This window comes from Aythya ferina (genome assembly GCF_964211825.1).
Source record: "Aythya ferina genome assembly, chromosome: 5".
NCBI lineage: Eukaryota > Metazoa > Chordata > Aves > Anseriformes > Anatidae > Aythya > Aythya ferina.
This window is the reverse complement of record NC_140301.1, coordinates 17,888,510-17,900,608: the sequence shown is the minus strand read 5'-3', so window position 1 is coordinate 17,900,608 and position 12,099 is coordinate 17,888,510. Positions and strand designations below refer to the sequence as shown.

General features: G+C 42.3%; 1 protein-coding gene across 5 annotated transcripts in view; it reads left to right on the top strand.

The window, feature by feature from the left end:
• ANO1 (anoctamin 1) overlaps nt 1-12,099 on the top strand; it is a 78,689-nt gene that overhangs the window by 27,838 nt on the left and 38,752 nt on the right. For all 5 annotated transcript variants that reach the window (XM_084520801.1, XM_084520800.1, XM_084520799.1 and 2 more), the window contains exons 2-3: nt 7,237-7,415; nt 10,541-10,867. In XM_084520801.1, the coding sequence (XP_084376927.1) occupies nt 7,308-7,415; nt 10,541-10,867 (435 nt within the window). In that variant the 5' untranslated portion in view covers nt 7,237-7,307. The remainder of the gene's footprint in view (nt 1-7,236; nt 7,416-10,540; nt 10,868-12,099) is intronic.

Below are 12,099 nucleotides of genomic sequence, written 5' to 3'. Positions count from 1 at the left end.
AAAGTGCACTTTGTCTTAGGCAGGGGATGTGGGGAGGAGGCTTTGCATGTTGTTTTTTTTGTTTGTTTGTTTTTATGAAACGTGGGATTTTCCAGGGTCGACATAAATTGGTAGGATGAATTTCATTACTTGTGATAGAATTGATATTCACTGGTCTTTTATGTGCTGTTGAAAATTCCATTTCACCCCCAAATGTTCATTTTTACTATCATTACATATTTTAAGTAATATGCTCTTTGTTTTCAGATTTCACAAGGGCAATGTCAGGTCAGAAGTGTACAAACCTAGGCCTGCATATTACAAAGAGGGTAAATTAATCTTTAAAAGCAAAAATAGAAGGGCAGAAATAGAAATGATGCCATAGTTGTCTGTCCTTCTAGCCACCTCTTAACATGTTGCTGATAATAATAGATCAATAACTTTAAAGCTGTGGACAGCCTTCCAGGAAAGCTCCAGCCCCACGCTGGAGACCCACTGTTGATATGTCTGTACTGAGAAACATACCTAAGCTGCTGTTTCAAATAATCCTGCCAGGATCTGAATTTTCTCCACCCATGTGACAGGGGTTAGTTTTCAGACTCCCAAATACTGGATATAAACAAAGTCTTTAAATGAGCTCCACAGTTCAGTGTAATTGGAAGTGCTAATGAAGTTGTCAGCTTCATATGTATGAAGATTGTTCTGCTTTAGATATATTTCTATTCTGCGAAGGAAACTCTTCTTGCAACCCTGTTTTACTTATTTTTTTTTTTATTTTCTAAATGAATTGGATCATACCCTCTTCTCTGTTTGCTTCATTAAAGTAATGCTCTGTACAGACCCAGGCCACAGCCAAGTTTTAAAATAAATGCAGAAGCAAGGAGATGGGCAAGTTCCAGGGTGTCCTATTTAGCAGGCTGCCACAGAAGATGAAAGGGAGAGCGAGTCACGTCTCTGTGGTCAGGTCGAGAAGATGTTGACATCACCAAAAGCATTCATCTCATCCAAGGATAGGTCAGTTGCCTTTTACAGCAGCCCTTTGCCTGTTGAAGGTATTGGTGCAGCCTCCTGCACCTACAGAAGTGGTCCAGCCAGAGGCAGTGGCTGGTTGCCAGTGGCTGGAGATGCAAGGGAAGGTTTAAATCAGAGGGTCCCAGATGTGGATCTAATCAGTTCTCAACTCCCAGCCTTTGAACGGAACAAAAGTTCAGGACATGTACGAGTGCTCCTTGGAGAGCCCAGTGGTTCCTGACCGGGACATTGGTCTCCAGCCAGCGCCTCGTAAACAGGTGTCAGCCTCCCAAAAAAGAACTGCCCCTGTGCCAGCAGCGGGTATCCTCGCTGGCATGCTTGCAGCAGGATTTAGTGGGTCAGGAGGGGTGACCCATAGGTCAGAAATGAGACACACGGGTGGGATGGCATGTTTGAGGCTTCCTTGACATTTGCTTTGCCTTATTTTTTGTGAGGATGAAGCAGAGATTTCAGGCTCCAAATCTGGCAGCCAAAGCCTTTTAATGAATCAGGAGGGGGAAGGAAGGAGGAAGGGAGAATAATATGCGAGTCAGTTGTGGGATTTTTTTTTTTCCCTCCTTCCTAGCCCAAGTATTAACCTGTAGCTTTGAATTTGGAGGATACAGGAAGTAAAGAAACGGGTAAGACTTTGCTAAAGGAGGATTCTGCTGCTAGGGGGCAATATATATTAAGCAAAAACATGCTGAAGAGTTTTCACTTTGTATCTGTTGAAGTTTAAAAAAAATTATTCAAAAACTAAAAAAAAAATCCCTGACAGTTTGTTATGTTAGTATTTCTTCTGCAGAAAAAGCATAGCATAAACAAAATATGCAACCTATATATGTGTAGATGTGTGTGTTGTATTTTGTTTTAACATGCGTGTGTGTCTTCCTTAATGTGTTTTCTCCCCATCACAGTAGGATCACTGTCAATATCAGGGCATATGCACAGCATTTTTCCATCATAATTCATATGAAAGTAATGTCTTCAGTTTAAGGAATCTAAAAATAATGTGCTGGTGTTTCAGAACTCCTGTTGTGGCTCCTTTAAAATGACTAGTTCAAGGAACCTATCCTGAATAATTTTTGAATTTTCCTTCCTAATTCTGTCACTGTTTATATAAGGCAAAAAGATAACAATCTGGACGTTAGAAAGTCTTAAATCACATGGTCTTACAACTGTCCTGCTTCTTCCTTGTTGAGAACAACTGGGACAGCTAGCTTAGATGTCTTTTATGACTTTTTTTGTTCTAGCCACTTTATTAAACATACTCCCTAAAAAAAGAAAACAAGGATATGAGAAGCCAGTTTCAGCTACATTATGAGTTTCAGGCTGAGTAGTGAAATAGTTGCCTGGTTGTTTATATATGCTTATGCTTGTTTTAGAACAAGGGCAGGATGTTTCTATAAAACTACATTGTGTTAATGCAATTTTCCATTTATTTTAATGAAAAAAATCTTTTTTTTTTTCCCAGAGAATATTTAGTAGTTGTAAGAGAGGATATTGAGAAGGTAGTCGATCAAGGCTGCAGCTAGTAGTGAAAAAAAATCATCTATTTCTAGAGTGAATTATCAGCTCTTGTTCACTTAGTCACTAAAGTCCAATGAAGAAGCATTGTCTAGATATCTGCAGCTTGCAGCATAATGTGCCACATTTCTGTGGTAGAAAATTTGTTGTTAATTAGTGTTAATTTTTGCAAAACTTGAGAGGAGTTTGCTCATCGATGTTCTGCAGCTGAAGTTTGCACAAAGAAGCAGATGTTTGTGATTATTTTTTAGAAATCAAGTCTTGTTTCCAGTGTTCAGAGTGAAAGACTTATTGGAGATTCAAGGGAAGAATTAGGTGGACCAAAGATGCAGGACATGCACAAGTCCACTGTCTTTTCTGATTGTGTTCACCAGCTTCTGTCCTCCTGCTTTCATCTCTGTGCTCCATACAAGTTTATCTACTTCAGCTGGATGTAGTGCTTGCTTACATTGTACTGGAAACAGCACAGAGCCCATTGTGTCCATTCTTCTGAACCACGTGTGAAAAATACGGTCAGCAGCAACAAATACAGGAATTGCCCTTCAGTGCCTGTGGTAAGGAAAGGAGAAGTTCTATACATGTACACATGCACCGTTGACCAAATACTTTCTCAAACTTGGTTCAGGGATAGATTGAAATTGGTATCAAGTCTTATCAAAATGGCTTTTCAACATTCTGCTCCCGTACAGCATGTGTGTGTTTGGAGACAGGCAAGGAATACTTTAAAATATTTCATTATATAGTGTATACTTGGCAGGGTTTTCTGAGATTCATACCAAACATTAAGAAATGACAAAGCAATGCATAATAAAGTGTAGGAGAAGCACTGAGTGGGTCTGATTTTATAATATTAGGGACTCCTGCTGTCTTGAAATCCATGGGTTTCTGAACAATGTCAACTGTGGAAAGGGGAGGGTAAATGTCTGACTGGTTATATGGCTATGCTGAAATATGTCAAATGTTTCTTCAGGTATTTGCTGTAGAATTTTCTGGTTATTAAATAGAAAAGAGTGGGTTAGTCAATGCTAGAAGGCTGCAAAGCTAACAATTTTCACAGTACTCCTCCTATTTCAGCTCCCAACAAATAGATTAAGATGTGACTGTAGCTGTATTACGATGTTAATATGCTTTGTGCTCTTCATATCATGTCTACTACATTGTTCTAACTAATTATGAACATAAATTTATTTTTAGATTAAATTATTGTCCTTGTGTAATATGATCAATGCAAAATAGAGATTTATAAGTCTTTAAAATATTCTGTTCCATACCAAAAGAGGTTTTGTATTCTGCAACAGAATGCTTTGACCTCTGCCAAATCAGCATATGTGAAATAGTTATAATCCCTGTGCGTTTGTAATTACCAAAGTGGTTTGGATGGCTTTACTTAGCATTAAATCCTGACATCATCTTTAAGTGCACAAATCAAACTTCTTGTAATTAAGATGGTATCAATAAAGTTCTCACATTTTGCATCGTTTTTCAGTAGTCATAATAAAACAAAATTTTATGATTCATTGCCTATCTTAAGCACTTGTTCTTTCAGATATTGCCAGGCTACTGATGTGTAAACAGAAATGTAAATATATGCTTGCGGATGGGTGATTGTTTGGACTTGCACAATAGTACTGAATCACTAGAGCAGGTCTCCTTGCTCTGTACTGTATACTTAACAAATGCAGTTGAGAAGTGCAAGAGAGCACAGGCTGCTCATTTGGGCTCATTGAAGCTTGTGGTTTTCCATTCTAAACATTTTTCATCCTAACTGTGATTTCTAAACTAGCACTTTTCAGTTCACAGACCTATTATAAGGTAGGAAAAATGTTCAGATTCGTGAGTCAGTAATTGGTGCTTCTCTTCTAACGTTCGTTGCAGTCCACTTGAGTACCTGGGTTTTATTTTGTACTCGTGAGAGGAGGAGGAAGGAAAGAGGAGTTTTATAGCACTTGAGGTATTTTTTTCCTAGGTATTTTTCAGGCATACTTCCAAATATAAGCATAGGTTGTTATGTGTAAGAAGTTCCAAAAGTTGCTGTATTATTATATGAGTATTTTACAGCTATGGAACAAAGGCACGAATGCATAGGATGCTGTGGCTGATGAAGTATGTGTAAGTTCTTAAGTGTTCAGGGAGTCAGTGTGTGTATGCGTGTATATGTTGGGAAAAACAGGGCATAGATGCGTAGGGAATTGTTACAAATGTGCTGGTTGCTCCCTAAAATATATAGCTTTCTGGATGCATTTCTGCATTACTCCATAAAAAAGGTTATTTAACTATTATAAATTGTTATTCAAATGATTTGCTGAGTTTGAACATCCTGCTGCAAGATCACAAGGAGGGTGTCAGAATTAAAATTCCATGCCTGGTCCAGGAGTGATTTGCTCTATTTATGAAGTTACACAGACTTCAGAAGTGTGTGGCAGACATCAGATTTGTGTGCTGCAGTTTCTAGGAATGCCTCAGCCCTCCAAGGGAAACTGTGGAGCTTGTAGAAAGTCACTTAAGTCACTTGGGCAGCAGATTTCCCAATAAAAGGGGCTGAAATGAAGATCCACAAACTCGTGGGACTTGCAAATTCCAGAGAAATGGGTCTGACAGTGCCAGATAAGCATGACTTTCTTACCAAGAACACTTTCCTTGAAATGATAAGCCCAAAAAGCACCACACCTTCCTCCTCTGCTGCCGCAGGTGCTGTCCATACTAAGCCCTGCATATCACTAAGAAGCACCTGGGCTGCAGATTGATGCAATGCCCAACCCCACAGTGTTAAAGTTGGTCAGGTCACTCAAGGCCCTGTGCGGTCAAGCTGTGACTGTCTCCAGGGGTGGATAGAGATTTGCAGCTTTGCTGGGCACCTTTCCCATCATATTGTTGCCCTTATTGTTAAAAAATTAATGATTTTTTTTAATGTCCTGTCACAATGTCCCTTGTTGCAACTTGTGCACCTGTGCGAAGAATCTGGTCCTGCTATGCCTGTAACTGCTCAGTGGGTAGCTGAGGGCAGGAGTGGGGCCCCAACCCTTACCTTCTCTTCTTTGCACTGTGTAAGTGCCTCTCCTCATATATTGAGGGCTTGACACCCCTGACCACCTTGGTGGCCTTCTACTGGACTTGCTCAAGCTTGTCAATGTCCTTCTTGTGCTGGGAAGCCAAAACTGGGCACAGCACTCAAGCTGTGGTCTGACAGGTACCAAACAGGAAAATCACTTCCCTGGACTTGCTGGCTTTGCTGTCCTACTAGTGCAGTCCAGTCTGCAGTTATCCCTCTCCCAGTTATCCCTCTCCACTGTAGGCCTGATGACTCACTTTGTACTCAACTGCCAGGTTGGCAGAGCCACCTTTCATCCACTCAGCTCCTTGCATGGGATTGGTCTGTCCAAGCGCAGGGCTTCCCAGTTGACTTTGTTGAGCTTCATGAGGCTGCTCTCAGCCCATTTCTCCAGCCTGTTGAGACCCTGCTAAGTGGCAGCCCTACATTCCAGCTTACCAACCCTTCTCCTCAGTTCTATGTCATCTGCAAGCTTGCTGGGGCCTGAGATCTTCCCTGTCTGTCCTTGTTATGTCATCCCTGAAGCTCCACCAAAACCAGATGGGTGGTTTGGTGAAGAGGAGTAGCATTCCTCTTAGGCTAAGAAATAGCTGGTTAAAATGTGATGTCTGTCTTCAGCTCTCCCTAAACTTAGTGGAAGCTCTAGGTATGAGGGGAATAGTTTTTCTAATAGGCTAAATCTGTGTAAGGCCCAGGGGCACTGTGTGTAATTTGTTCAGTTCCTGCAGATCCCTGTTCCAGAGATTGAGCACTGGGCTAGCTACAGCGAGACTGTTGCAGTCTAGCTGCTAGCTTGTGCTCCTCCGCATGTTTTTGTTTTTTTGAGGGGGAAAGTTAATTTAGTATCCACTCAAGGCTAAATTCTAAAATTCCTGCTTTATCTCCACTCCTCAGACAAGCAAATTCTGCTCCCAAACAGTTTGAAAAAATGCATAGTGCTGCAGTATTCCAGTTCAGCATCAAAATGAGTCAAATCTTAGAAAACTCAGCCTTTTGTTGCATGCAGAAATTCACACATGCAAGCAATGGTTTGTATTTCATTAATTATCTGGTTGCTTAGTTTGTACTTAAATTTTTATGTGAGATTCTTTAGCCCGTCTATATAGTTAAATACTAAACAGGAACAGTAAGAGTCTCTGGCAGGGCAAGAGGGAAGAAACCTGATATTCAGAAGACCCTTAAGACTCCTTAAATAGGAAAGGTTCAGCACATCCTATGCAGTACATAGGTACTTAAGGGGAAGCATGCTTACTTTTTCAGCATAAACAAGTGAAATTGCGTATTGAACAAGAACATGCATACTGTAAAAGGAGGAAAACACCATGCTCCCTTATTCACTAGCTGATTCTCAGACTACTCTTCTTTTTCCCCCTTTTTCACTCTCTTGCCAAGAGAGAAAATCAAATCTTTGCGAGGCAAAGAGGCTGCATGGTAACCTAATCATGGGACAGCACTGTGGCATAGGTGTAGGGGGAGCACTCCTGCTGAGGAGGAGGAGGTAGGGCTCAGGGCTGTGGGCTCGCTGAGACTGAGGCAAGGGGTGGGAGCCCCGCATGGAGGCTCATTGGCAGACAAGGGCAGGAACAGGATACGTTTCAGCTTGGGTGGCTCTGGGAGGAGCAAGTGTTGGGATTAAAGAGTCTTGATGAAGTTGTTCCTTTTCCTTGCAGACGGAGACAGTGAGTTTCATGGGGTGGATTTTCTGCCAGACGACCTCAGCGAGGCTCCAGACGAGACAGGAATGAGGGTGAACAAGAAATACTCCTGCCTACCTGCTGAGGAGAAGGGGATTCACATCATCAACATCCGAGCTATTGAGGATATAGGATATGACCAGCACGAAAGCACAGTGAGTAGAGGACTTGCCAAAAGTGTAACAGCTGGCATGCTGCTCTTTACTCTTTACCTTATTTCCAAGTGTTTCCTTTCCCTGGAGGCTCTGCAGGTTTCTCCCTCTCCTTTCTGAAGTTTTGAGGAGGATTACTGTCAGCCACAGCACATGCTGATTTGGTGGGATTTGTACTTTGGTGTGTGGGCTGAAGAAGGGAAGCAAGGGATCCTTTTTTTAACCTGTAGCCTAAAAAGGGGTTGGTTATTCTCAGAGTAAGTAATCTGGCACTAAGGCTGTGGTAACCTTTAAATCTCTTTGCCTGTATTGAGCAGAACAAAAAAGTGCCTAAAACTGCGTTGAAAAGCTATTGTTAGTAGCAGTAACCCTAAACAAATAGTCTGTAGCACACAACAGAGGTTTTTCCACTGGACGGGTTTCTAGTGTCCTTAATTGTGCCTTAGTTAAATTCTTTATATCTTTATCAGCAGTTTTAAAGGAAGTTAGTAACATGAATACATAATAGGATTAGGAGTTGGCTATGTCATAAATGCACAAAAATAGGTTTATTCAGGTGAAGAAATTGAGGTGGAGTGAGCTATACAACAGATCTTGCTGGAGAAAGGTGCACCATAAAAAGCAATGCTTGATTCATTGTGCTTGTGCTTAATTAGGGTTTAGTGTGGTAGAATAATTGTGTCAAGGCACACATACCCCTTCTGCTGGTTTAAAACTGAGATGCCCTTTCTGCACCTCGCTTGGAACCAGAGGCACATGGCCCATGCATGGTCTTGGCCAATGCATCTCTCTCCTTCAGTGCAACAGCACTGCAAGAAAGGATGTGGCCTCCTGAGTGCTTTTCAGCACATCCTTACAAGACTCTATTTATTTCTTTAAATGAGGACCAACAGGCTCCTTTGGATTCCTTTGGGTGCATCCCTTTTGTAGTGTGAGGTAACTATTCTTTTCATTAGTAAATGTATTGAGGCATTCGTATCCACAGCGCAGCAGGCTCACCCATACTACCAGCGAATCCCCAGGAGGGTCAGCTTTTCAACAACAAAGTTTGAAGAAATGGGAAGCAGCTCATTCAGATTCTGCACCGTGGCCTGATCCCTTCCTGGTGGTGGTGGCACAAAGAAACTAGTGAAATCGGCATTTTCAGTGCCACTTTCCTCAGCCTCCACCAGAAGGGCACTCCAGGGCACAAGGAGCATTGGGCAGGGTGTGCTGAGCAGTCTGTATTGCCCTGAGCAGCCAGAAACACCCAGCGCACTCACTGCTGTCACCTTCAGGAGCCATCTCCAGTCCTGCCTCTCTCCTGTATTTATTCCTCCCCAGACAGGCGGACAGATTGCTGCTGGCTGTCCCCAAAAATGTCAGGCCAGTGAGGGTAGGAAGTGCTTGAGGTCTGAGTCTTTTCCTCATTTTATCTTCCTGCATTTAACTGGACATCTATGGGCTCAGCCCAATTTTTCAGTAAGTGATGTTTAGTTAATTGATACAATCAAGAAATCTTTAAAAAGTAATACAATTAGTTATCTTGAAAGAAAACCCAGTGATCCTGTATCTTGTTTACAGCAACGATATTTTGAAGAGACTATCCTGAAAACATAGTTTATATTTCTTACTATTCTGTTCCTATAGAAGATTGCATCCCTGAGTTGCTGGCCACAAACACTCAGCTTGCTTTAAAAAAAATAATCTGGATTAATGCGTGCATGCCATTAATCATGAAGCAATCAGAAAGCAATAGTGATTAGTGATCTGTACTACAGTTATGTTTAAGAACTAAACACTGGTGTCTTGATGTGGCACAAACGCAGGCAGCTTTTCCACGCAGCTGGGGTCAAGCGGCAGAATAACATTGATCAGCCCTCCACAGCTCAGTCCCTCCAATGAGTATGTGGGATCTGCCAAGTAAGTGGCTGTTTGCATGAAGTTTCAGGTGTGTTGGCTGTGATGAGTTCACAGGCTACTGTTTTTGTCTGTGGCTTAGAAGTTGGGCTTGAAGATAATTGGTTGCCTTGAAGATAATTGGTTGCAGATCTGTTACATTCCCAGTTTTCTTTATGAAATAAGCAAAAGGAGTGCACATCCCAAGCAGATTTTGACCAGTATGATTTGTAACTGAGAGCTGATTGCTGTCATTTGGAGCAGGAGTCCTTACCCTGCATGAAGGTTAATGCTCTCCTGTAAAGTTAGGAGCTTGAAAATGTCCCTGGTCCTTGGAAAGCCACTCCTGAGATTAGTGTTTTTTGTAAAAATACATGGCAATTGTGTTTTCACTTTTTAAATGATCCGAGGGTAGAATTATGCATGAGCATTATGCTGTTGCAAGCAGAAATTAATAATTGTTAGTACTTTGGTATGTTTCTACAGTTGTCTGGTGCAAATTTCAGAAAAATACCTGAACATGGGGTTGTGTTTTGAGACTTAGATTTCTGGCGTCCCGCACCACTGCAGAGCAAATTTGCACAGTATTAATTCAGAGCAGGAATAAAGCCTTTGCCACCCGCGGACTGCAAAGTTGCATGGGTTTTATAAGTGGGGAGAAAGGTGATGAACTTGGTCACAACGAACTTGCTTCCCTGGCTGCAGTCCACGTGCATTGTTGGCTGTGCTTGGCGACCAGCTGGCTCCCTTCAGTCTGTATCTGGGATGATCTCTTTCTCAGATGATACAAACTCACAGAGATAGATAAGAGAAGTGAGAAGTGTTTGCACATGATATTAACCTGTTTGTCAGAACCGAAACACAGATGTCCTGGGTGGAAAAGGACAGATGATCTTAGTGGCAATTAACCCTCAACGGAGACAACCAAATCCACCCAGTAGCTAAATTATGAACTAGCATGCTGGGAATTAGATTAAATCCCAGTCATCTTATCTATTTATTTCTGGCCAATGAAATCCCAGCTGGCTATCAGGAAAATTGCAAGTGTTAACTTGCAAAATTGTTTTGTGTAAGTAGCATGTGGGGGCTCCTTCTATGGGCTTGCTGTTTGAAGTTAAGTCCTTGCGTGCTCTGGGCAGCTAGGAGGGGTGCTTGATATGAGGATGTAGTCTGCTTGGTGCCCATGTCAGCTCTCTGATGATTATTCCTCTCCTCTCCTTCTCTCCACACCCCCCTTTCCCTACTTCTAGCTGTTGAACTCCCTATCCAAAAATCCAGATGCTGACTGCAAATACGGACTTTACTTCAGAGATGGCAAGAGAAAGGTGGATTACATCCTAGTTTATCACTACAAGAAGTCCTCATCTGGGAGGGCACTCGCCAGGAGAACTCACCACAATGACACAAGTGCACGAAGCACCAAGCAGGACCACCCGCTTCCTGGGAAGAGCGTGCAGCTGGAGATGGGGGAGAGCGAACCCCCTGCAGATTCCCATGAAGACGACAAGAGATTTCGGAGGGAGGAGTATGAGGGAAACCTTGTGGAGGCTGGCCTGGAACTGGAACATGATGAGGATGTAAGGAGCTGCGTCAGATGTGTAAAGATAAGGAGCATGACTGGTGGTCGAGTCCAGGGAGGTGCTGAGCTTGCCTTGGGCAGCACTCGCTGTGGAGTGTGCTTTATTGCCACATAGCTTATGGATGTGTTATCATAGCTAGAGGCGAGGCTTAGGTGTCTGTAAACACTAATCAGTGGTTGGTGGGTTGACAATATGCCATGGGTTGGATCCTCTGGTAATTCTGGTTCTGATGAGAAATATCTGATGTAGACAGTGAAATTTTTACACCTTCAGCCTTCAGGAGAATCACATTTGTGCGGGGAGTTCTGGTAAATGCTCTGGTTCTAGCACATGGCTCCATGTTACAGTCTTGCTCTTTCCATTCTCAGCTGTGAACAGTACAGCTTGTAATGCCTTTCACCTGTACTCTGAAAACAGCATATTCTATTAAAAGACCATTAGACTACATAAAAAAATCATGTTTTTGAAGCACTGCCAGTGTGTGATTAGTAGAAATAGCCACAGCCATATTAATTTCAAAGAAAGCTATTACAATTAACTGATCCAACCAATAAGCCTGAAATTCCTGTGAGGGAGGGTGAACGTTCATGTTTGTTTTATTCACAGGATGTAAAAACTGAGGTTAAGCAGTTAGACCTGTGGTCAGAGTGTTAAATACATAAATAAACCATATGCAATTCACAAATTCTAGGGAAGGGTGATGGCACAGCATGACAAATCTTCCTTTTCTCCATCCTCAGGTGAAAAAACAGATTGCTTTCTGTCAGGTTGTTGTAGTGAACTGGAAACCTGCCTGTGCCAAGTCCTAGATACTGAAAATCCTAAGCGGGCTGGGAGGTCCCCTCCCATGACATGTAATATGATTTCAAACGAAGCAGAAGGCTTGGCATTCAAGCCAGGGCACCACGAAGAAGGAGAGCATGTATCTCTTGGTACAAGGTATCAGATCAGAAACATATAGAGATGAAAGGGAAGGGGATTTACAGCAGCTTCCATATCCAGCACATCAGAGAAGGGGAAAACCTGCAGTCACCAGAGCTTGACGAATGCCTGGGAGTTGTGTAGGTGGCCTTACTAACTGCAAAAAGAACAAGGGTTTTGTTCACAGATGATGTTTATTATGTCACTTAAATGCTCTTCTGTGAAATAAATTCAAGGATGGTTTGGAAGCGATGCCTAATTAGAAGGCTGGCAGTTAGTTATGCCCTCTGAGTAATTAATGGATTTCT